Here is a 27,783-nt window from a genome sequence, read left to right as displayed (position 1 = left end):
TTTGATTGCATTTTTACGTAAATATAATTATAATATTTACACCAGGACAACTTACACTTTAATCTAAAAGGTTTACGTAGATAGGTAATTGATTTAATACAATATAAATTTTAAGATTACGTAGAACATTTGTAAAGCGCTCCAATATTCGATGGTGAAAAACAATCTTTCTGCTATGTTCATATAAAACTATGGATAATATTATTATAATCTGTGATTTCCGTAATAAGTATAGTGCGATAAACCTTTCTGTGCGTGTGGCGGTGTTCGGAAACAGCTATGTTTTATTGTCTATAGACATTTGATGACACCTTCATTAGCAATCTTTCTATTCCCGTTAATTTGATAAAATTGCGTTCTTATAAACTATACCTTATGTTAGTTGTCAATAAAATGAATAATTTTTAACATTATTATAAGAGATTCGTAAAAATATGTTTAATATCAGTAAATAAAATCGTTAAAATTGTTCACTTTTTAGGTAGTTTTCACAACCTGGCAACATTATGATCGCGAGTGGCGCCCCCGCCACACGCACAGTAAAGTTTACCAGACTATAATACGTTATAAAACAAATTGCAAATAACACGTGAGTTTATATATTGGAACGGCAGATCTCCTCTCCCCTTACACATCTCGATTACAATAGGCATTAGATAAATAAAAAATCAGTACGTCCTATTCATATAAATTACAATAATATAATGTATGATTTTACAATGTCACATAATTATAAATAATATTGTTGTTTATTCGATTATTGCTATGAATATTCGCAAAATCTGGGATTCAGAATATCCTAAGATTTTAACGACACAATGAGATTCCAATTTAAATTCAAACGTGTACCTGTCGTTGTTACAAAACAGGTCCACAGGCAGGTGGTATTCAATTTGTCGAGATTCTACTGTTACAGAAAGCGTTACAATATAATAGGAATATCATGAATCATAGAAGCACACGACAGTTTCCCGGCACCAGGAGCGGCGGTCGCTCGCGCGCGCGGCGCTGTGGCACACTGTTGACCATTGCGGTCCAGTGGTGGCAACTATGGCCCATTGTTGACTACTATGGCCCATTGTTGACCACTGTTGCCCAGTGTTGAGCACTATGGCCTACTGTTACCAACTATGACCCATTGTTGACTATTGCGGCCCACTGTGACACACTGTAGACCATTGCGGTCCACTGTTGGCTACTATGGGCCATTGTTGACCATTGCGGGCCGCTATTGATCACTTTGGTCGACTGTTGACCACTATGGTCGACTGTTGACCACTATGGTCCACTGTTGACCATTACGGGTCACTGTAGTCCACTGTGGCTCATTGTTGACCATTATGGCCCACTGTTGACCACTGTGGGTCATAGTTGACCACTGAGCTGAGCTGGGCAGTGCGGCCCACTGCTGGGCGCGCGCGGCGAGCGCTGGGCGAGGCTGGGCCACTGCCACTGACAGGTGAACATTTCTTAACCTCTTTACATTTTATAATATAATATGGTACTTATTTGTTCAGTTACGTGTACTTTTTAAATCATTCCATTTGCAATACAATTTTACTGCAGAAAGAATTAATCGTAATATTAAATTTGTTCATAAAAATAATATTTGTTCAAAAAAATAAACAATATTCGTAAAATTTGAGCCTTGGTTAAGAAAATTGACCTCGTGTGGGCTACTCAGTAGTAAAATACGTTTTACTTACCGTAGCGAGCGGCAGACAGACAGACAGACAGCGGCGCCGAGCCTCGGCCGCATTACACTACGCGCCAAAGACGCTTTGTACTTCACAATGTACAGCGACTACACTAGAACGCGGGGCCCATGGCATCTCCCCCTATGGCAATCGCAGGTCCTTCCCCGCACTCACATCGCTTATCTTACACGGTCACGTCGCACGAACAAAATATAAAAAATACGTTTGCACCGTAAAAAAATATAGAAAAATAATACTTATAAATTCGTTACATGAGTAAGTATCGGAGAAACATCCCTAAACCCGCGAGGTTCACTAGCTGGCGCACTTGGTCTTGCCGTCGAGCAGCTTGCGCCACAGGTCGAACTGCTCGTGGTAGCGCACCATGTGCACGGCGATGCCGCGCTGCACCGCGCAGGGGTGCGGCGCCACCTTCTTGTTGTAGAACTCCGGCGCGTGCGTCCGCCGCAAGCCCAGCCGCGCCGCCAACACGCCCGTCACGAACACGTCCTCCAGCCGCAGGTAGCGCTCCTTCGGCGCGGCCAGGAGCAGGGGCCGGACCGCGTCCGCCGTCACGAGGTACGCCGGGCCCGTCGCGAAGTCCGGGAACACCTTGCCCGGGAACTGCAGCGGCGACACGTAGTACTTGGACTTGGTGGTGCGCTTCGGCAGCGACTTGCGCACCACCTTCCCCCAGATGGTGCGCGTGGCGTTGGCGCGCGCGGCCGCGAAGCGCAGCAGCCGCGGCACGTTGATGAACATGTCGTCGTCCGTCTTGAGCAGCCGCGGCGCGCGCGGGCAGTACGTGTCCGCCCACTCGAGCATCGAGAGCGTCTTGAGCGTGAGGTTCGAGTAGGAGTCGAGCGAGCGGCCGACGACGAGGTCGCCGTAGAGCGCGTCCTCGGCGGCGAGCGCGGCGCGCAGCGCGGGCGGCGGCGCGCCGAGCACGAAGGCGAGCGCCACGTCCGAGCGCGCGGCGAAGTGCCCCCACGTGAGGCGCACGGCGTCGCGCGCGCGCGCGTGCCCCGGCGCGCTCGTCACCAGCACCAGCAGCCGCAGCCGCGCGCCCAGCGCCGGGCACAGCTCCGGGTGCGGCCGCTCGTGCCCCGCCACGTACACGTCGCCCGTCAGCACGGGCCGCGGCCCGCCGCTGCTGCTGCTGCTGCTGCTACTGCTGCTGCTGCTGCTGCTGCTGACCGCCGGCTTGGTCCCGGCGCCCGCCGCCGCCACCACGGCGCCGCTCGCCGGCGCCAGCGTTCCGTTTGTATGTCGCGCCGTCGCCTGAAACGTGATATGATGAAATATTTAAGCTTTAATTCTATTTTAATACAATGTAATCCAAATTTGATAAAAATGAACTATAAAAAATAAGCCTTCCTCAATTAGCATCCCTTCTTATCTTCTTTCGATAAATAATCGCTATTTTAAACACAATGTAGTCACAATTTTAGAAAGTACCTGCCAGCCTTATTTAAAACAAATTCTATCCTCAATATATATTACAAAATAATGACTAGCCCTTCCTGTCTCTAAAACAAATAATTTTAAATACCTACCTAATAAAATTAAAATGTTATATAATATCTTACTCGAAATTAAATAAGTATTGAAATGTAGTAAGATAGTATATATATTTTTTTAGTCCTATCTTACTTAAAATTAAAAGTTTAATTACCATAACTTATCCTTGTAATTTTTTTAGACAAGGCTAAATTATTTTTGGCTTTTTCAGATACCTAAAATACTTATGTTAATTTACATCTAGCCTCATTTCATGTGGAATAATAACGAAGTAAATGATATAATAGTGTGTAAAACCCGCTCAAAAGATTCGTGTCATGTACACATGCGCTATACACTGCGTGCTTGAGACCAGAATTTGGCCTGGTGCTCTACCATGCTGATAATATACGTAATTTTTCTTAATACATATTTTTAATTCTTTTTTAAACGTATCTCTTTATAATCATCAGTACGTTACGTACGTACGTACGTTACGTACGTACGTGATAAAATTTTTGAACTAACTTTGTATGAACGTATAACACGTAATTGGAAAGTCAAATACTTCTAAACATACAATTACGAAATAATTTATTAACAAGAATAATTAGTAAAATCTATAAATTGTATTACACATTTTATTTCAATTAAAATGTGTCCAGAAACCAATTTTTCCTACATCAAAAAGTATCATAGGGCGTCGTTGCAATGTTATATTAGTCGGCTTATTTAACAGTTTACGACAATTTACGGCTACAGCTTGCAGCTTCAAACCATTCGGAAGAAACCATAATCGATTTACTTTCAAATAATCGAAACTTAGAATTACCAATAATTATTTTTTATAGCTTTTTCATCATAACAACAATAAAATATAAGCTCACCTGGTCCACGGTGTTGTACAAGGCGGGCTGTGCGGGCTGCGCGGGCGGTACAGCGGGCGGTGCGGGCGGGGGCGCGTGCCGGGCGAGCGGCAGCGGGCGCGGGCGGTGCGGGCGCGGCGCGGGCGAGCGCGCCAGCAGCAGCAGCAGCAGCGCGCCGAGCGCCGCCAGCGCGCCCGCGTGCGACCGCCGCAGCGAGCCCCACCCCGCCGCCATCGCGCTCACACGCACCCGCACCGGCTCCTCTGCAACACGAGACAACACGACACACGTCACTACACTATCGCAACCACGTATAGCCCGCGCCAAACTGCTAGTCCGCTCTGAAGTTTTACGCGGATTATAACACACATCACTATAAGTTTAACGTATAAACTTCGCTAAGTATCTAAAATACATTATATGCATAACTTTTTTTTAGCATACTTTTTAACTAAGATGATCCATAGATCTAGATCTAGAACACACCAGCACACACTGTTGTTATAAACAGAAATAAGTGTGGCAGTGTTCCCTCTGAAGTCGAACCAGGAAATATTTTATTATCATTAAGTAATTATGCTATTATATAACTACTTCATTACTACTAAAATACATAATTCTACAAGAAATAAAATGTAGAGCATACGTCGCAGTGGCTGTTTAATTACATTATAAATATTATTTTATGCTAATATTGTACTGTATGTAATGTTTGTAGGATATTTTTTTTTTATTATTTTTTTTTTTATTTGAGAAACATACAATATTTAATACATACAGTAACTTTCACACAGACATAACAAAAATCAGCAAAGTTTCCACTAATAAATAATACATAAATAATATACAATTAAAACGTCCTGCATGTAACAAGTGATATAACATTCGCGCAAATTGACTCTGTATGAACGATGTTCTTAGCTATATACACGATGTAGCCAATACAATTATGAAATAATTTATTTAAAAAATAGGTACGCGTTTTAAGTAAACAAAGTATTGTTGTGGTGTCGTAGTTACCTAGAAATTAGCATGGAAATAGGTCAGTACCATCGCGGCTGCGGGTCGAATTAAAATTTGAATTTGAGATTGAGGTGCGACGCGGCGCTTACAACAACTCAACGACTTTGTCAATCCGTTCTCTTGTTCCGTTTCATCCCTCAAACTCTGCATTAATTATAGCCAACACGTTATAGGTGTGAACGGTGTGAAGTACACAAGGTAGTGAATTTAAGATTGCAGTGTTAGTTTATTGGTTGTACTTAGGCATGTCAATCGGGGATATATAATTTGCATATAATTTATAAGTTGTTGTAGTTCCGGGACCAGAACAGGGCTACGGTATCCTCTGCCTGTCGTAAGAGGCGACTAAAAGGGGGCTTCCGGGGTTGCGGACGGCAAGAGTGGGAGCTCGAACCGCCCGGCCAGCAACCCCGGGATGGACGGCGGTATGTGTGGTCGCAAACCGTCGTGAACACCAGATGGTGTGGTGAGTTTCAAGCTCACCTGGGCGGAGCCCGACGGGGCAACGCGCCAAGTGGACTCCGGTTGCGTTCCGTTGGAGATCCCGGAGTCCTCTACGCAGCGCCGAGGATGGCCACCGGGGGGGGTTTTAGTGCGGTAAGAATCCCACATGACCCCGTGCCGCTTCCACGGCATAGGGTACCTTTTGAAGGTTTCCCCCTCGTCAACAAAAAAAAATAATTTATAAGTTACGTATGTGCGTATTAGAAATTATAATAATTATCACTTACACAGGGAAGGAAAAGATCGCGAGGAAAACTACACACCTGATAGTTCTTTAAAAAGTAGTGAGCAGGTGTAGTAGTGTGTGAAATATACCAATTCGGACGTGGCCAGCGCGATAGACTATTCACACTCCTCCAATAATCTACTGATTCTGAGGTTTGAGGGAATGACCTAGCCATGAGAGGCTAATTGTATCGACAACACAATACAGGTGGTCAAATCCGGTCGGTAACGCGAGCTGCAAACACTGCTCACGACACCACGACGACATGACGCTACGACACCACGACACCACACTGCCGCTCGCACACCGTGGTCAATACAAACGAGTCATTAAATTTACAATTTTGCAAGACATTATGAAGCATCACCCTCATCGAAACCACTTTCGGGTTTCTGGTGATTATGGTATTACGTAATTTACTAATGAACATTCCTTGCAATTTGCAAAGTATTCAATTTTCAACGAACAGCAAATCTTAATTAAAATTTATTTGGAATCAGAGTAGCTCAAGGTAAATTACATGCTTAATCCACAAAACAGAGGAAAGCACTTTTCAGAGTATTCGGTAACCCTATTAAAATATATTGTGAAATAAATTTCCAAGGAAAAATACAAGGTCTTCCTACTTGCTGAGGCCGTGAAGTTCACGATCGAGACGTAAGCACAGTAACTAGACGCCGGTGTTCGATCACCTCACAGAGCTTATACACTAACGATACATTCACACAACTGTAGTTAGCGAACAGTTAAATGATATCTTAAAAAACATCACGAGAGCGATACACGGCGTTAATAGACTTAGCGGTCAATAAATCGAATGTCACGCGAAATACGTCGAAAATACGTGCCATTCACGTCTGTGTACGTGTGCGCAGACACTGCTGCTGGGAAAATACTAGCTCACATTGACATTTGATATCATAAAAGACTAGTAAGTCTTCTACCCACTATCGTCCCAGCGCTGGGCGTAAGTATCAGAATGAGACAGATTAGACCACAGTCCACGCGTTGGCAAAGTGCGAATTTACACTTCAAAAACCTTATAACCTTTTCTCTATGTTAAGCGTGTAAGTTTCCTCACGATATTTTCCTTCACCCTTATGCTAATTTGCGCTTATGTTCGGAAAGACAGAGGTGCGTGCTTGGGGCTCGTTCGTTGGACCCATGTTCTGGGTGGCGGTTTCTACCACTAGACTTTCACTGCTTACTCCTAGCGCAACTTCTGATAAGAATTTAAAAGCCCTTGAATACAAAAAATGCACGAATGTTTGTTTATAACTAACTAATGAAGGTAATGCATGCGGCCTCGCAATTAATTGAGTCATTTAGCCGCTAACTGGTGAGGAGACGCCACCGCGATGTCACGAAGCTGCAGGTAATTTGAATTTTATATTTTTATCACGTCGACCTTTCGCTTTGATTATCATCATTTTTAGGGTTCCGTATCCAAAGGGTATAAACGGTATTTTATTAGGTAACTAACTTTCTGTTGTCTATCCGTTTAGAGTCCTATTGTTTATCACTATTTCTAAAACCGTAATGATTTAGTATGGCTGATGTAACATCAAGTCGCAGTACAGGAAACCGTTATTTTTCAGCATTATTATGTTTACATATTAACACACAATTAGAATTCACACAATGTGTCACTTATACGGCTGCTACACTAACAAACAATTAAAAAATAAATATATACATAAAAATTTGATGGTACAAAACCTTCCGTGCGCGAGTTCGACTCGCGCTGGGCCAATAATTACAATTTAAAAAGTCAACATACACAGATATACATCGTACATTTTGTGAAGTAATTTAATTAAACGAAGTCAGCCAGTAACTGCTAACTACAGAAGTTGTTTGTGCGTTACAAGACAATTGAGTGCTCAAACATAACATAAATGCTTCCTGGAAGCATCTTTTGTGCTACGAGTTGAACGGAAAATAACTGGAACAGTTGCACGGTCCTGACACGTTTTACTGGACTAATGGATCAACCACACACATAGATAACATATATGACATCTAAGGTGGTGGAACCGTGTGTGGATACACTCCGGCAGCACCCCCGCCACACGTATGTCTGCCCACACAGCAGTGTTAAACGCTGCTTTGTTCTGGTTTGAAGGGTATGGTAAGGCAGATATACTTATCCGAGGCATTCCAGCTTAGTCCTCACGGATAGTGGCGCACGTGTCCAATCACAGGTAGGAATCTTATCTTGTCTAGGGTTGCTTACAGATGTCCATGGACGGCAGTAGCCACTTACCATCAGGTGGACAGCATGCTCCGCTGTCACCTCAGTGAGCAGTCTACCATAATGACTGGGTTAATTAGGACAAATTACAAACATTTATGAGTTCAGTTCGGAGTACAACTAGCATTTTATATCATCACATTCAAAGCCAGCGATACTTATTTTTAGGCCTCGTAATATAATTACGCGACTTCTAAAAATAAAGTCGTCTGGATAAAAATAGAACAATAATATGATATTTTTTATCCGTATTCGGAGGGTAATGTGTTTTGAGTCCACATACCTATATAAGTACTATATATTCGTCTCGTTTCAGGGGTCGTTGGTCGTGTCTATATTAGAGGAGCGATATATGCTATATTGTTAAATTGCCTTTAAAGCTCTTATATGAAATATGTTTTTTCGTACATTTTCTACGGAAAATCCCCACGTGGTACACAGTACATATGATGTTCACGTCAGGGTAACCATATCGGAGCCGTCACTTCCAGTGACTAATGTACGTTATCATTAAACTTGAACTATTTGCGCTGCCAAATATCGCCGGAGCGCTGGCGGTAGGGACGGCGATTATATCCGAACTAAGAGATCAATTCTTGAATCAATTCGAACCAAAGTGTAACAAATCGATTCACAAAAAAATTGAGGCCCAAAGAAACAATTCTCCAAAAATCGATATTCGATCTTTTCAGCTAGAAAGGGCGAAGATAGTGACAAAAAAGGCCATCAGTACCAAACAAGCCCTGAAATACGTATCCGTCAGTAAAAATGTCTATAACACATTCGTACAACTTAGAAAAGATCTACTTTCGATTTTCTATGATGAAAGATCGATTCATTCGTTCCATTCCTGGAGATCAATTAAAATAATAGATATTTTGGCCCAAAAGATCGATTCTTCGATTAATCGATCTCAGATCGGCATCCCTAGCTGGCGGGCGGCAGACGGCGCGCCGCGGGTACTGTTATCTCGCGCAAGGCGCGCACGCTATTTTTTATCTTTGCACTCTCCGGAAGCTATGTCGATGTATATAAAATTAAAACGCCTGTGTAAACCACTTGCCATTTTTAAGTACACTTGTATAGAACTCATAACTTAATAAGAGTAACTACTCACACGACACCGCAAGGGATTGTGAACTTGTTTGTAAAACTTCTGTTTGTCCGCTTATATTGGATAAAAACTATTTTTATGAAAATTTATAACTTTTAATGTTTAGGATCTTTGTGTTAACACTGCACCATCGTACCGAAGACGATAAGTTGATAATCAGCGTGACACTAACGAGCCGGCGAGCTACCGTCGAGGATGCTGCCACCACCCGCCGCCGCCTTCCCGCGACCTTCAATATTTCCGGATTTAAATGATATTGCCACGGTCGTTAATTCAATTCATCAATAGACCCTGACCGGTGGAAGCTGAGAGAATAAACTAGATAAATCTATTTTGATAAACAGTTATTCGTCATTTAAATGTCAGGAGCCGCGATACGGTTCGCGGTTGTTTTGCATAAATTAAAAGCCAGTTTGACAAGTCGCTGGAAGATGTCACGGCATATACCTTAAATAGTCACAATTAACATTATAACTTGAGGTTATTTATGATTGCGGGTAATATTAATCGTTTATGGATCAGTCTGAGCAGATATCTTTCAAGAAACGAAAGACAGATGCACTAATAGCATCTAGTTCATTTATTCATTATAAATTCACCTTCAGGAAAACAGAACATGCAGCTTCTAGATAAAAGTGTTAAAATATTGCACCACAATTACCATTACAGTAAGGTCACAGTTAAACGCAATACTTTTTTGTGTGGTAAAATGTATAAATCGCGACGATAATTGGACGCTAATCAACAGGTACTGTAACTGCTTGGTAAATCGATAAATTTGGCAATCCGTGCGCGACGGCCCCGGGGACGCGCGCGGTACCGCTACCACCACTATATACTGTATACTGAAACTTGCTGCTATATTCAGTATTACAAACAGTTTCACAAGTAAGATATGTAACCATTATTCAAGTACGATTCAAACGCACACTGAGGGCTCCGTCCGTACCCAATAGTTCAATAGTATAACAATGCCTAAAACACAAGTTTCTTCTATGGAGATACCCTTTTATTTGTAACTTTTTATTTTTAGTATTTGTTGTTATAGCGGCCATAGCAATACATAGCCACTCTGTAAAAAAGTGTCTATTTATTACAGATCATCAGATAGAGCCCTGTGACCACAGATCTGTATCTAAAGGTCTGTGGATGTGAGAGACGAACTGACAGCGGAGGCTTCCGTTTTACCCTTTGGATACGGAACCATAAAAAAGAACTCAACTACATGTGATGCTAAATTATTTATCTTTTTTTTATGAAATGTGACGTAACCTACATAATATATGAACTCACGCTAGGTGTTGAACATATTTCCACGTTTCTTTACCTTAATTAAAATGGAACCACCTAGCCTCGCGATACCGTTTAGGTAAATCATTAGTTAAGGCCCCGCTAAGTAATCGTCAAACAAATATATTATACGCAATTAAATGTTAACCTACTTTAAAAGAATCGAATGGAAAAGTTTGTTTTACCTCTTGGTATTTAACATAACTTTAACGCCTTTCTCAATTGCAGAAAATTTCCTTACTTCGAAACAACACAATTACTAGTAAAAGTGATTCATTGCACGAGGCAACGTTTATTTATGATACAAGTTCTCGTCGGGTAACTTCCTTTTATCACTAGTTAAACAGGTTGTTGTCATTTTTTCTAAGGTTATGATGATACCATGCATGCTTTTTACACACGCATCAGAAAAAAACTAGTTTTTACCCGACTGAGGACGATATATTATTGTTTTTCGATATATTCTATTTGTGCCTTATAACAGCAGAGTTAAGTGCTGCTGCGTTCTTGTTTCAAAGATGTGCTAAGGGAGACATACTTTTCCGAGGCGTTCCTCAAGAGCAAGGGCCGCATCTGTGGCCGACCTCAGGTAGTAATATCAAATCCTATGTGGGGTTTATTACAGATGTCCATGGGCGGCAGTAGCCACTTACCATCAGGTGGACTGCATGCTCGTCTGCTACTCCAATATTATAAAAAAGATGTCATTAGATTCCACTAAATTTTGGGAATGACATAGGCTACATTATTTCCCTTTTATATGTATGTATCTATGTCAATAGACAGAAGCATCAGATTTATTCCAGGTAATACAATAATGACGTCACAATTCAATATACACCAGAATGAGTTCCTTCGCCATAAGAACAGTACGGTCGAAGGGAGCGGCGAAACAGACGCGTTATAATTTTACGACAGCTAATAGATCACAGACCACAGGCATTATTTATAAGTGGACAAGCAACACAGTTAATGCAACTGTACAAGAACTCGATACGATCAATAGCAAACTGATTATTTATCTCGATTACAAACTAGATCTACGTGATTTATACTACAAGCGAGTTAATATAGGATATATAGTGTTGCACAAGGACATAACAGTTATCTGCTTAGGGGTAGTCACTAAGTATTATAAACGAAAAATATATCGGGTAACACGGACGGCAGTTACACTCAACTTTTCAAGAGATGGCGCCACTAGTACTTCTGAATCACGCTATGGAAGTTTTCTCAACTAGATATTGCGAAAACTCATATACAATCATTGAACTGAGATTGTTGGAGCACGGCCGCTCGGGCATAGTCTCCTCGCCAGACGGAAGTTCTCCCGCCACCAAACTTTGGCCAAAGTATTAAGTATAACTAGTGTAAATATTTGAGTAAATTGTGTGTGTGCGCCTGTTAACGATATCGACATTTTTTGTAATTATTTATCTTTTCTCGGGTGATATACTTGCACAGTGTAAGGTAACTAGTAATCACTTAAATTAAGTTAGTTGCTACTTCGTATGATTATTTGCATATTATCAATAAAAAAAATGCCGAATACTATCGTTCTAAAATATTTTATGTTATTTAAACATAAAATGTAGTGTCACTTTTTCACAGGTCACGGCTTTTGCCGACTCTAGTCACGTGTTGCAATATAGCAGTATAGTACATACATATGTGTATTTGAAGGTGGTACAACACTGTTGTTCCATTCTGAAGGCACCGACGGTATAATTATTTCTGCCCTTATCCTTGCACTTATCGGAGTCGTTGCAACTCAGTCCTCAAGGTGGGAACCAAGGCATCTCAGGCTTCATCTCATCATGGGATTAATTACTGACGTCGTGAAAGATTTAATCAGATTTTGATAAAAACTAAAATAACATAATTATATTTTTTAAACATCCTTTCTCATTTTAGCATTTTTTTCATATCCACATATGTAAAATTCACCATGTTCTCATTGATCATGTACTTATCTAGAACTCAACATAAATCATCGTATCGTATCGTGATTTAATTAAGCCGGATAGCTAGATCAAACAATATGAATGAAGAAATCCAGTAAAAACCAGTTAGCGTAGAAAAACAAACAGCATTACAACAGACAGCCCAGAGAATAATTTAAATAATTATTTAGCCCCGCGCTGCACTCGGTGATGAAATCACGCGGCTAATTGTATGACGACGTCATCCTGTGACATGCACATTATTGTGACTAAAATATCTTTATCGGGACACTAACAATATTATATTGATACGAGTCGAAATTAAATAATTCAAAAAAGATCTTTGTTTGGGCTGATAATTTGGTGCGACAGCGGCTAAATGCATATTCGGGCTTATATCGACAGCAGAGTAAAGCTGGTGTGTTCAGCTTACAAGCGCTTGGTAACGTCCGAAAACTATGATGAAGCGTTATAACTTAGTCTTCAAACACTTAATTAAAACGCCTCACCTTCAATTACTAAATTATAATAATATTAAATGAAAGAACTAGTAAGAATAAGAGTATCAGGCTCTGTGCTTGTTCCTTGATGAATGAAAGGCAACATAATATATTGTTTTATAATAATATAGGAATAGCAGACGAGCATGCAGTCCACCTGATGGTAAGTGGCTACAGTCGCCCATGGACACAGGACAGACAGATGCGGCGCTACTCCTGAGAACCAAGTTGGAACGACTCGGAAAACTATGACCTCCTTACCACATCCTTCAAACCAGAACACAGCAGCGTTTAACACTGCTATTATGAGATAGAAATAGGTGTGGCGGTGGTGCCGCCGGAGTCGAAACACAAAGGGTTCTATCACCTTTAAAATCATAATCATTTATAATTAAACAATTAACAATCATACTAACAATGGCTTGTTGGTGTTGGTAAAAATAAATATGATTATATTGCACATAGAGTTTACACGTGCTTACACGTGTTACACGTTTTATTATAATTGTATAATATACATATTAATATGAACATTATTAACTTATTTAAAATGTCCAAAGTTTTATTAAGATGCTAATGTACCTAATATCTAATTTAGTAAGATTTTGATTATTTTTATCGAGTTCGATTTTAAATTCATTATAATAACATTTAACTAAACAAGACTAAACTATACCTTTGACTAGCCTTAGCTAGCTTTAACTTTGGAAAAAAAACTAATACTCATATAGAAATGTAAAGTTGTGCAAAGAGATTAAGTTAATACATCAACTACGGAAAGCGATTTAACGCACTTTTGTGCAAGGATACTTTGAAGTTTAAATACGTGATTGATATGGTATGACGTGTCGACGGTGGTGTGGTGGTGTGGTCAGCGGCGACGGCGAGGTCAAGGCCCCCGCGGTCGCGCAGGTGCGGCACACACGCGCGCCGCACGCACACCACCGCACCGGCTAGAGGCTATGCTAAGAAATTTTGAGATGCGATTACTCACTGGACTCTAATTACTATATCGGTTTCTTTATCGGACTTTTATGAACTTTGCGTGCTCAAGACATTCATAAAACAAGAAACCTTGGAAGCTACGAATGATGGCTTTTTATTGTTTTCTTATTGTGAATACCTTGTTCGACATTTACGTTGAATCAGAAGATAGATGATATACTCATATAGACTCCTAATAGATTTTTTTCCAAAAGAGAAAAAATACACGTATAAAAAAAAAGCAAGAATGTGCTTATAAAAACTTTATACAAGTTGCTAGAATTAAATCATCATTTTGTATTTCTACTATAAGAAATACAAAATTTATAAATACACAATTTTTCTCCTCTGAAATATCAAAGCAGCCGCGCGTATAAAGATGACATGAACATAAACGATGCCATAAACTCATTGGGTCAAGAGGTAAGGTTGTTGTGTTTGACAATGACTTTGCCGCCAGTGTGACCTCTTTTCTAGCAACTGGTACAATTGAGCAACGTATACAAATAGATTAAAGTGGCCGTCTTTCAATTGGAAATAAACGACATTGAATTCTTCATCCGCACATCTGTACACTGGAGACAATCTCTAAAGAGATTTAAAAGGGATTTCCATCCTGTCACAGGAATTACAGGAGTAATCAATTTAAATAATAAATAAATAGATAAACGCTTTCTACACTCACAGCCCAACATAGACCAAAACACAAACACTCAGACCAAGAAACAGAAATCTAAACTTATCATTTAGATATTTGTCTGGCCGGGGATCGAACCCGGGTCCTTTGCGTGTAAGGCCGATAGGGTGGCCGCTCCACCACGCGGGTCGTCAAAGAAATCAGCTAAGAATAAGATAAAGATAATTTTTAAGCCGCAAATATAACTGAATTAAGATAAATTTAGATTTGTGTGCAAACAGAAAGCCGGTCCACGCAGGTGGGGATGAACAGAGAACTTCGTATTGTGATAATGTGATAAAAGTAAAAGAACCACATCGACCGCAATACTAGCGTCCGCGGGAGGTCGCCCTCATATCTCGTTAAGAAAAACTAAACAATACAAATACCTAGTTACGGAAGGTCATTGCCTAAATGTTCGTTCACGGTTTACGGGGTTACGTTACTAACCCCCAATGTTGACAATTTAGGTTAAAATGTATGCATGTGTTTACATGTGAATATTTTCAGATAATTGGCCATGTGTATTAGATTTTTTCTTAAAGAAATTGATAACAAAACATTTACTTATAAATTGCGAGATTGTTACATATTTTCCACATAGCAGTTTTACTGTAACACTGAAAGATCCTAATATTCTGAAATATTAGCCTACTAAGCGATAACTGCTCTACAAAAAATTCTAATTCTCCAAATTCAGCAGCATTTTCCATTTTCCGCGCCAAAAGTTATTCTAAATATACAATAAGAGTATTACAATAAGAGATAGTTACATCATACCAAATCGTATCAACATTCATCAACATTCAACAAGTATTTGCCCTGTGCATGTACAAACGTAACCTATTAAAGTTTCAATGTGAGAGCAGCCCATTTTAAAATTACTACGAACTACTACTAACCAGTACGTTCTCGACGGGCTTCCTTGGCATGCAATTCCTGTATCGAAGGAAACGAGATTCGCTCCGACATTTTTTCATTGAAAGTGCAAAGGTGTGTAATTTTCTATTTATTCTACTTCCTCGTTACTCAACGTTATGACAAGGCAGACAGTACCCTTCAGAGCGCATAGCATTATAAAGCACTTTGATTTATAATTAGTAATTAGGTACAGGTAGCCCGCATAAAACTGCTAGTCCGCTCTGAATATAGAAATGAATTGCGTAGCCATAGCAAATTGTGACTACACCTGCTCGCAACAACTTCAGAGCGGACTAGCAGTTTGGCGCGGACTATACTTATTATGTAAGAATTTTATCCAGTCTCATCCAGTCGCGGCGGCCTCCAGCGTTAAAGAAGTTAAGTCTTGGTATGCATGGTGCGGATATATTTATATTATGTTAACATCAGGTACTTATTCAAACGTTTTTTAACCTCGAACATCGATGGACCTGTGATCAAACTCAGTTAGTATTCCTGGATGATCAACGTATGTGAGGACCAAACAGGATTATGTGAGAATTGTAACAGATATTCACGGGGGCAATACCACTTAACATCAGGTGACAAAAAAGTCAGCCTGCTGTGACAACGCGCTAATCTAGTGTCTGAACCGGTTTGGACGGAACTGTAACACAAAGATAAATAACTTTACGGGGAATGGGAAAGAAAACATATCATTCAGCCGTGTTTAAGTGCCCGAATGAATTGAAAAATCGCACTCGCAACCACTCGCTTAGCGGTCGTCGTAGAGAGCTCGTCTGTTATGAAATCGGCCGCAGTAGGGTATGTAATACCGGGATCCCGCATGCTGTATGCGGGACTAATCCCGGTCGTGAAATGAACAGGATCCCGCGCGGACTACAAGTTCGCAAAATGTATGTCTTATTCAATGCGCAGCTTGACTATTCCGAGTGAAATTTTGAGACAAGTCTACGGATTTGATATTAAAAATACAATGTTTCAAGGTACTCTACTCACCATGGATGAAAGTGCTGGGAACTTAGGAGTTGACATCTAGTATGATGAGAGATCCAGGGTCATTTGGAAGCTAAGCTCAAAGTTTGATTTGTTTCAGTCCTTTTCTTACAATTGTTGAATTTGTTCATGATTGTAATTTATTTGCAAAGTGTACGCGGGATCCAGCGAATGCCTGGATCCCGCGGGGTTAAGAATATCTAATCCCGCAAATGCCGGGATTGAAAATTTCTTACAGGTCGGTCATTCCCTAGCACAGTAATCATTATGATGCGAGCTCCTCCCGCTCCGGGATCACCTTCCAGCTAATTACCATGCAGCCATGCACAATAACACGCGTAGTAAAAACATTCCGATGCAGGTGGAACGAGTTCAGTATGCCGGCCCGCGGGACTGTATTAATATAGCATTATGACTGCATGTTTTTATGTGGATTATATATAGATGCTCAGATCCTTCGTTAAGCAGTAGGGTAATTTTATTAAATGAAATGTTTATTTTTAAGCCACGATAATTTATACAAACAAGGGTGTTTATAAATACATTTTAACTTGTGTGTCTTAATGGATGTTGGTTTAGTTTTTTGTTTGAAGGATAATTTGCGCCGATCATTAATATTCAATCTATCCAATGGTATGCCTACAAAGATTGACATACTTGACATTATCAAATGTCGATATGTTTGGATAGAATGATTACGAATAATGGGGATTTATCGACAGTGTTCTTAACTAAGATTAGGTAAAAAAATTCAGTGTTTGAACGTCAGGTGTAGTTACATTTTTAAAGTTAATTGAAGGTTTACTTGTTGTGAGAGGATTCGTCTACCGAACGGTGAGTTCCGTGTTCAATCCAGATCGGGTAAATGTCGAAATTGTAAATCGAAATGTCTATTTTGAGAGTTGTTCGTACACTTTTTATTTGACCAAGGCTCTACTGTGATTGTACAAGCACTTATTTTATTTGCTAACCATTCATTTTGAAAGTCTCACAATAATACCTACTGATTTACCTACTTGTTTAATTGTTAATAATTCAAGACGCCGATTACTTCGAAGACCACTTTGAATACTAATAATACAGCCGTTGCATTGTTCACAGCTCATCTAATTACAGCTGATTTGTTCTCGTAACATTCGCCGAAGTATGTGTATGTACACAAACAATACATGTTCATAATTACAGCGATTTACCTTTCTAACAACAACACTAGAAGTTGGTTAAATAAACGATGTTACGAAAGACAAGTATAAGGACATAATATACTAGCAGAATAAAGTATTGTTGGGATTAGATTTATGCTATTACATCTACGAATAACTCTGTAAATTATTATTCTATTTTGTTTTGACTTCTACATTAAAATCCCTTACAATCAACAAACCCCACAAACAACAAAGTAAATAAGAAATTGGTCATGATCACTACGGGAAATTTTGGTTTTTTTAAACTGAAATCTCGTCTTCATTTTCTATCAGATATTTTTACTTTTTGGGCATGACTTTACCCCATGATAAAGTTTGTCGAGTTTTCATACGAGACAGTTCAACACTAATCGAAACCAAAAATCGGAATCAATAGCCATAAATGAACCTGGAGTTCCTTTTAAGTTTTACCGTGGTAACCACCAACATCGAAAACAATTAAGCATGGAACAAATTTGATAAAAGCCAAATTACTTAAACTTCTCAATGGGTGAATACTCAAAGGCTGCAACGATTCCGACATCAGGAACAGTAAGTTATACGCGCATCGCGCCACGCACCCGCCGCGTCCAGTTTAAAAATAAACCTGCTAGTCACCACTCCGCACTGCTAGATAGCTAGGCAATATGAAAATAAGCCGACCACCGACCACCGCAGCGCCTCCTACACCATTCCTAGCTAATTGTAAATATGAAACTATATTTTTTGTGTAGCGGTAACCCGCATTAAAATTTGTTTCTTAAGTGAAGCAACAAAAATGTGTAACTTTAACGTAGGTATTTGGATGTGTTGTATGTAATGGTTGTGTTTCTAAGGTAGAAGAATTCTTTGTGGTTCGATACCGGAGGCACCATCACCTCATCTATTTCTCTGTCTCTTAATCTTTTATGGAGTTGATTACAGATGTCCACGGGCGGCAGTAGCCTCTTACCTTAGAAATGCATGTTTTACGTTTAAAGTAACAAAACGTAAGGTCACGTAACGATCATATACCCTCTGAAAATATAAGCTTTTCGGCAAAACTTGCAATATTTCCTATCCAACGTCATGATGTCAATTTATACATAAAAGTCTAGATAGTTAATTCAATCAGGCGTTACTTTGCGGAAATCCATGCTATTAAGTTAAGATTAAAACTACTTCGCAACAATCCGCTACAAATATGTATGATGGTATATATTTTAAACCATGCAGTATGTACCACCCTCCCTCCCTCAAAGGATGCATGCAGATGCAAAAATTAAAAATATACACCACCATACATACCACCATCAACACGTGTTTCGCTCCAAAATGGAGCATCATCAGGGTAAGTTGACTCTACGACGGTTAATCGTTAAGTGCGAAGTAATTTTAATCTTAACTTAATAACATATAAAAGTTTACTGATTTTGTAAAAAAAAACAGTCTTGTATTTTTCCGAAATGCCTCAAAAGAACTAATAACTTCAAAAATATCTAGATTATTAATTTCAACGAACAAAATGGTGTTGTTCGCCACGAGGCCTCTCAATCCAGATGGTGCCGCTTATCGCAGTGAGCGCCATGTGCCATGTGTAGCACTAACATGTAATCATTACTACAATAATTGAATACAACACTTCCAATTAAAATCTGACTGTAACATTTAGGGGACGTTTGATAAGATAATGAATAAAATTGAATTTAGAAAAGTTAGTATTTTCATGTATACAAATGAAATGAAAGAGTTTGTGTGACTTTCATAATATTACCATACATTTGTAAATATTACTAAATTAGTAAAATTATTTAATCGGTAATCCACTCTAATGGCATGGCTAATAAGTTTATAAGGAACTTGTCGAAATTAAAATGCCACATTATCTATCTAAGTAGTTCTAATGCGTCCAAATTAACTACTTGTAATTAAATTATATTTCATTAGATTAGTTAAATAAATCGTTTTGTCGCAACCCATAACTGTCTCACTGCTGGGCACGGTTCTCGTCTCTCGTCTCTCGGATATAAGAGAAACCAAATGCGAATTGGTAGACTTCACATATCACACACCTCTGAGAACATTTTTCTAGGTGTGTAGGTATCCTCACGATGTTTTGCTTCAGCGTAAAACGATTGATGATTAATTTACCGACTACGAATGTACGTAATTTTTAAACTTTACATACAAATTTATTTAGCAGTAAAACTTCCCTAAGTGATCCAAACGGAATTCGCGTGGACATAACGAGATAATAGCTCACGCTAATTTACAACTCCGGTCAAAGTGAAGCGTGTTGGGAAACCCCGGCATCGGGTCTTACAAGCCCTGACGTCAGCCGGAAGTCATCAGAATATTTTTTATAATATAGAGGTAGCGAACGAGCATGCAGTCCACCTTATGGTAAGTGACTATTGCCGCCAATAAACATTTTCCGGCAACAGGAGGAGATGGAATGCCTTGGAAAAGTATGTCTTTCTTACCACACCCTTCCGTGTAATACATCAGTGCTTAACCCAACTGTTATTAGGCAGAAATATGTGTGGCAGCAGTGCTGCCAGAGGCAAACCACATTTTTTAAATTTGTGTATGTAAATCCAAAAATATACATAATGAAGTGCTAATCTAATTATATTTTATTGTTACCATATTTTACCAATTAACCAATATTTAATGAGGAAAAAGTTATATCAATCAATATATATAGACTTCTATAATAAATGTAGTTGTTTTAATAAATTTTGTGTATGTAAATCCAAAAATATACATGATGAAGTGCTAATCTAATTATATTTTGTTGTTACCATATTTACGAATTAACCAATATCTAATGAGGAAAAAGTTATATCAATCAATATATATAGACTTTTATAATTAATTTAATTATTTTAATAAATGTACCAGCCACGGACAATAATTGATGTTAATGTTAATTTTATTATTTTACCAATTAACCAATATCTAATGAGGAAAAAGTTATATAAATCAATATATATATAGACTTTTATAATTAATCTAATTATTTTAATAAATGTTAACCAATATCTAATGAGGAAAAAGTTATATAAATCAATATATATATAGACTTTTATAATTAATCTAATTATTTTAATAAATGTACCAGCCACGGACAATAATTGATGTTAATGGTAATTTTTATGGATATTGTTGTGAGATGTTCCACCAAAAACATATAACGTCCAATAACCAGTCTCAGTCTCAATAAATGCTATTGACTGTGGTTTTTGTGTGAGTAAAAGCCTAAAAGAGCTGTCGGTTATAGATTTCCTTGACACATGACATTTTTCAAATATTTACAATAACTCAACTAAAAATAATTATAGCTACTATGGCTTTGTATATCTATTTTTTGTCTGAGTATGAGACCCACATTATGCCATAAACTGTATAGAAGATAACAATTATTACAGTTACCCACATCTATGCCGCTCTTTATGTGTTGCATTTTAAGGAGAAAATGTCATTTATCACAATCATAAATATTTCACAAAACATATTATTATAGAACACCCTATGTTTTACATGCCAACAGCAACACAATATCATTACACAGATCTAAATCCGATCTAATTTAGACAGATCTAACAGATCTAGCCTAATTTAGTTCTGTCTGCATAAGGGTTGAATACCAAGCCCTTAGTGTGACTAACCGGCTTGGTCACAACTGTACATCTAAAGCCATCGATTTTACCACTTCTCCTACATCATTGAAAAAGCCAAAATTTGTCAAGAAATTTAAATATTCATGTCTATAGACAGCGCAACAGTATCATGGTATTCTATACACCATTCTGGAAAGAGTGGACTGTCAGTGCTTAGGTACTGTAATTCATGCATGCATTCCAGAGCCATAATATTAAATAATTTACTTCTGAACTTAGTATGAATGTTGTATGTGATGATATTTTGAATTTTAATTGTAATGTAATTGAATTTGTTTGAATGTTACTAACATAGATGGTGAGATCATATTAAACCTAACTTTGAATAAAAACGAAAGAAACTGTTGAATTATGACTGCATCAAGTGTAAATAATTGATCATGATGATGAAAATTTATTTTTTTCTTATTATTTTAAATAAGGATGATGGCTCTTAATTAATTTAGAACTGGAACATACATAAGTAGGTGGTGTGATGTAGGTTCATCAGAATTCCATACAATAGTATGCCTACCATGACTCATTGGGATTTTTTAAAAATTGATGAATTATTTTGAAACAAAAAAGATGACTTTATGCTGCCAATACATGCATAGACACAAGCTTAAGAAGTATACATTTCACCTTATACTTCACCCTTTTTACAATTAAGAATTTTAGTTTTGACAATAAATTGTGCATGAATCCAAATATATTTAGTATTTTAAAAACCTCAAGAAGAAGACGATATAATAATGAAAGCCTTCCGTTTGAAAGTATTTTTTACTTTGAAGTTATTTTTAAGTACCACATAGGCTTGAATTGTATTGTAAATATATATTTTTTTAAATATTTTCAAAACATTCATAAATTTTGATGTCTGGTGACCTATCTGAAGATAGCTGTTATATAGGCAGATAGAAAGAACAAAACTATATGAATTCCTGTTGATGAATTCCTCATTCTCGAATAACCCAACACAAAGAAAAAAACCAGTCAATTTGATGTCATGATTGCAAAGTATAAAGTTGTGATATACAGGTATAATTTTCCAATGCTATTTGTAACAATGCCATTACATATCCAGGGCAGAGCCAGTGAACCACAGCCATCAATGCCAGACACACTAACAAATATCAGTTGCAACGCTATCAGAGTTGATGTATGTTCATACTGTTCATATATCGGCACGATTACGATTCTTACGGCGCCAAAATTTGAATGCGGATCCTTATAGACCTCGACGACACAAGACGAAAAGTAAGAATAAATTTTTTTGATATCTCGCTTAGTTTTCGAGATATCGATATTTAAAAATCGAAAAAAAAAAAAAAATATTCTTTTAATGATGTATTTCGATAGATTTTTGGAAAAGAAAACGAAAACAAAGAATATTTTTTTTCGATATCTTGCTTAGTTTTCAAGATATTAATAAATACATTATTAAAAATGTTGGAATTTTATTGAAAAATTTTTTTGAAGATATATTTTATCCTTTATTATGATTATCACTATTATTATGATGATAATAATAATAATAATAAAATTACAAACTGTTCTTAATAAAAGCCATAATTGGAAGGCACCGGGAGCAGATGGAATACATAATTTTTGGTTGAAGAAACTTAGAATTTTCCATGATTGTCTAGCCAAACAAATAAATGATATAATACAAGGTAATAGTATATTTCCAGAATTTTTAAGCAGAGGTAAAACATTCTTACTGCCGAAAAGTACTTCCACACAAGACCCGTCCCAATACAGGCCCATCACATGTCTACCAACTCTTTACAAAGTTATAACTTCATGCATCGCCAACAGAATCTACAAACACTTAGAGGAATACAATATTTTATCCGAGGAGCAAAAGGGTTGCAGACGTCATCATATGGGATGCAAAGAACAATTGACTATAGACTCCACAATATTAAAACATGTACAAAAAAACAGAAAAGATTTATATGTTGCATACATTGACTATCAGAAGGCCTTTGATAGTATTCCACATTCTTGGCTTACGCAAGTACTCGAAATTTATAAAGTCCACCCCACCATAGTAACCTTCCTAAAACACGTGATGCAAACTTGGAGAACAACACTTACCTTGCAAACAAATACAACTTTAATAAAAACAGGTGAAATAGAAATAAACAGGGGAATATTCCAGGGAGATTCGCTTAGCCCGCTCTGGTTCTGTTTAGCCCTAAACCCTTTATCGCGAGAATTAAATGACTCTAAATTGGGATTTGATATTAAAAACAATAGACAAACCTTATTTCAAATAACACATTTGCTCTATATGGATGATCTTAAACTATATTCTAACACAAATTCAAATATTAACAAATTATTAGATATTACTACAAAATTCACAGATGACATAAAAATGAATTTGGGGTTAGACAAATGCCGTAAACTAAATATCAAAAAAGGAAAACTAATACGTGGTGCATATAAAATAAACGAACAACAATATATATCAGCGATGGAAAACAACGAACTCTACAAATATTTAGGCTACAACCAGGCTCAAGTAATAGACTATAAATTAATTAAGGATAACTTAAAAACAGAATATTTTAAACGAGTGCAAACAATATGTAAACAACAACTCACAAGTAGGAACCTATTTAAAGCAATAAATACGTATGCAATACCAGTGCTTACATATTCATTTGGTGTAATAAAATGGGGGAAAACAGACTTACATCAGTTAGAAATTAAGACTAGAACACTACTTACTCAACACAGATATCATCATCCAAAATCAGCAATAGAACGAGTTAATGTATCGAGAAAAGAAGGAGGAAGAGGCTTAATTGACATTACTCACTTGCACAATAAACAAATAGAAAATTTAAAGAATTTTTTTATTAACAAAAGTAACAGTTCATTACATGGAGCTATAAATACAATAGATAAAAACTTTACACCATTAAATTTAAGTGACCAAACCGTTGAACTAGTAGATACTATAAAAAATAATCAAGAAAAATATAGAAGATGGAGAGAGAAGGAATTACATGGCAGACATTTACACGACCTAGAATCAATACAAATAGATAAAGAAGCATCAAATAAATGGTTAGAATCAGCTGGATTGTTCCCTGAAACAGAAGGTTTCATTATTGCTATCCAAGATCAGGTTATCAGTACAAAAAACTATAGGAAATATATAATCAAAGATAATACACTTCCCAATGACCTATGCAGAAAATGTTTCAGTAAGCCTGAAACGATACAACACATAACAGGTGCTTGCGTAACATTAACACAAAATGACTACACTCACAGACACAATCAACTTACAAACATCATACATCAAAAACTTGCCATTAAATATAATCTCAATAAAAATCCACACACTCCATACTACACTTATACTGCCCTTCCAATATTAGAAAACACCACACACAAATTATATTACGATCGCACTGTCCTTACAGATCATACTATATATAACAACAGACCTGACATCACTCTCGTAGACAAGAAAAATAAACATACATATATAATAGATATTGCAGTACCTAACACAAACAATTTACAATCAACAATCGCTGAAAAGATCAGAAAATACACAGAATTACAGGAAGAAATAAAGAAAATATGGAAGATGAATTCTGTTACAATAGTTCCTATAGTTGTCTCCACCACCGGCGTTATACCAAAGCAATTATTCCATAGCCTTAAAACGTTAGATCTTCCGAAATTCACATACCTTACACTACAGAAAGCTGCAATATTAAATACATGCAGGATAGTTCGAAAATTCCTCCAATTAGATACTGATAATAACACCTTACATGAAACGAACACTATCATTCTGAATTAACACTTGGCTGTGCCCGTGTTATTTCATATAACCTGGTAAATCCAGAGAAAAGAAATATATACCAATAATAATAAAAAAAACCTAACCTAACCTAAACCTAACCTAACCTAACCTAACCTAACCTAACCTGAGCCTTAAGCCTAAGCTGACAAGCACGAAGCACAGGGATCGACGTACGAGACAGTGGTGATAGTGCGCACGTCGACCCAACAACTACGACTGCATGACAGTGTCCCCCACGCCGTAGTGGCAGTATCGCGTCACACCATCAGCTGTACCTACTACTCTGACTACAGCGAAGACGCCATAGCCCAGTTCATCCGGAAGGCTATGACTGCCACAGACGAAAAACTGGAGGACTATAACACCTCTATGGCGATCCGAAGCAGAGACCTCAAGGCAATTGGCAAGTCTAAGGACAAGCTCGAAGCGACCTCCGCAAACTACCATAATATTATATAGCACGTATAGTTGTAAGTCCCATTGTATAGTCGTAAGTCGGTAAATAAAATGTAATAGTCAAATAGTTAAGTAACAGCATATGTAACAAAATGCTAATGTCATATGTAAACATGTATTTAATATAAAAAAAAAAAAAAATAAACATATATATCATAAAAACAAATTATATATCCCATAATACCTAAGTATTTAGAAATATACATGGTCCTTAAATTAAGCCTCATAAAAACTAATGTAAGACCCTTGCTGCAGCCACTGCTCTTGCATAGACTTATATAGCCAGTGTACAAGCAGAGGGCTGGAGCGCGGGCCAAGTGGAGCAATGTAATACATGACAAAATAAAGAACAATCTTAAAAAAGGCCCGATTTCTAATTATTTTATACCATCGTACTCGTCTCAACGATACCTTTTTGCACATACTATTTCCGTTTCTCTCCGTTTTCTAAATTTTTAAATATAATTTTCTCCGTTTTTCAAAAATCAATTTTTGGTTTTTCTCATTTTCCTGCGCCGTTTCTTAACGAATTCTCTTCATTTTTCTTCTACCGTATTCTGCACGTCCTCCCCTATCCGGAGATACCAGTCGCACCCGTTTCCGCCGCGCCGTTCCTCGGCAATTTCACTTTTAAAACGCAAAAAATCGAAATTTTCGAATAATTTTTGAGTATCGATATCTCGAAAACTAAGCGAGATATCAAAAAAATGTATTCTTACTTTTCGTCTTGTCTCATCGAAATCTATACGGATCTGCATTCAAATCTTGGCGCCGTAAGAACCGTAATCTTCCCCATATATCTTGTAATAGTTACAATGCTATATCATATAATTAATGGCTCTCACAGCCATATCAGACTTCATGAAATTAAAACTAAAACTATAATATTTATTATAAGTTTTGTTCTTTTCACAGAAAACATGAAATAAAATGAGTGTCAATAGGGATGGAATAGAAAATAATAAAAAGGATGGAGAATGTTTTTTCAGAAATTCTGCCTTAGTTCTAATATGACTGTTTAAAGTTAGAAATGTTAAATTATATTATCTACTTACCATGAATAATACATTTTGTAAATTTATCATTTAAATATTCTGCCAATTTATATATGCCGCTCGAAAAAAACGAATATTGTTGTTATGAATCCTATTTTTTTATGAATTTAAAAGCAGACAATAAGTTCGAGTAAAACTTAAAGCTGCAGTCAGTCTATTCGTGAAACGGATTTCCGTAACATAACGTTTTAACGCTGGCATTATAAAAGGCTACAAGTAATATAAGCGGGATGAGCACTTACCATAATGAAGTGTAGGGATCGGCAAGGGGTCTCAGGGGATGTCGCGCCGGGCGCCGCGCTCGGGCGGAGCGTGGCCGAGCGAGCGAGCAGCACCAGCTCACATGGGGAGCTCCGCGAGTCGGGAGCACTCTCAGCCGAGCCGCCAGCGCGAACGCGATAACATTACTCGATGTACACTCCTTCACATTACACTACACTCTGCCAGTCAGTCGCTCTGCCCGCAACGCGCCTGACAGACGCTCTCAAACTGACGTCACTGTGACATTGACGGCGGCGGCGAATGGCGGTGCCCGAAATGCGTTTCGTTTTTGCAACGACGTAATATGAAGTATATTATATGTACTCTATAATCTTTTGCTAATTTAAATTTATTAGAAAACAAAGAAAAACCGGCAATGTAAAAAATATTTTATGCGAGCGACAATATTTATTTATGACTTACTAGTACGACTTACAAGTTATAAAGTACGTTTAGTATTAGCAGGAACAGCGCGAGAAATCTTAACGGCTGGTGCATTTTGTAGCAGAAATTTTAAATTTTAAATTGTCTGGAAACCTTTACAAACGCTTTTGATGGTCAAATCTTAACAAAACATATTTGTATATGTTACAATGCTCTTGCTGTTGAACCACCCTTGCTGCTATACACCTACCCTGCCATCCAGTGTTATCAGTGTTGCAGGTACCCATATGGTTGTCCCTGTAGTTCCGGGACCAGAATAGGGCTACGGTATCCCCTGCCTGTCGTAAGAGGCGACTAAAAGGGGCTTTCGGGGTTACGGGCGGCAAGAGTGGGAGCTCGAACCGCCCGGCTAGCGACCCCGGGAAGGACGACGGTATGTGTGGTCGCATTCCGTCGTATACACCAGACGG

At 38.0% G+C, this 27,783-nt stretch overlaps 1 protein-coding gene across 2 annotated transcripts; it reads right to left on the bottom strand.

Moving 5' to 3' along the window:
• Positions 1 to 27,174, bottom strand: LOC140755024 (beta-1,3-galactosyltransferase 5). Of its 2 annotated transcripts, none has more exons than XM_073090199.1 (3): positions 26,911 to 27,174; positions 4,085 to 4,326; positions 1 to 2,978 (listed from the first exon to the last, which is right to left on the bottom strand). In XM_073090199.1, exons 2-3 carry the CDS (start codon positions 4,295 to 4,297, stop codon positions 2,013 to 2,015), a joined length of 1,179 nt encoding a protein of 392 aa, XP_072946300.1. In that variant the 5' UTR covers positions 4,298 to 4,326; positions 26,911 to 27,174; the 3' UTR covers positions 1 to 2,012. The 2 variants fall into 2 exon arrangements, with proteins under 2 accessions (XP_072946300.1, XP_072946299.1); XM_073090198.1 differs by lacking the exon at positions 26,911 to 27,174 and adding an exon at positions 16,067 to 16,626.
• Between the last annotated feature and the right edge of the window lie 609 nt (positions 27,175 to 27,783).

Source organism: Epargyreus clarus, unplaced genomic scaffold (genome assembly GCF_041222505.1).
Source record: "Epargyreus clarus isolate Ecla_fem2 unplaced genomic scaffold, WU_Ecla_fem_2.2 ptg000032l, whole genome shotgun sequence".
Taxonomy (NCBI): Eukaryota; Metazoa; Arthropoda; class Insecta; order Lepidoptera; family Hesperiidae; genus Epargyreus; species Epargyreus clarus.
This window is presented reverse-complemented; position numbering and strand designations above follow the sequence as displayed.

What these genes read in the sequence shown, in the direction of transcription:
- LOC140755024 (XM_073090198.1), bottom strand. An exon ending in TGTACAACACCGTGGACCAG is followed by an intron (nt 2,979 to 4,084) that starts GTGAGCTTATAT and finishes ATCACGTTTCAG; the next exon opens with GCGACGGCGCGACATACAAA.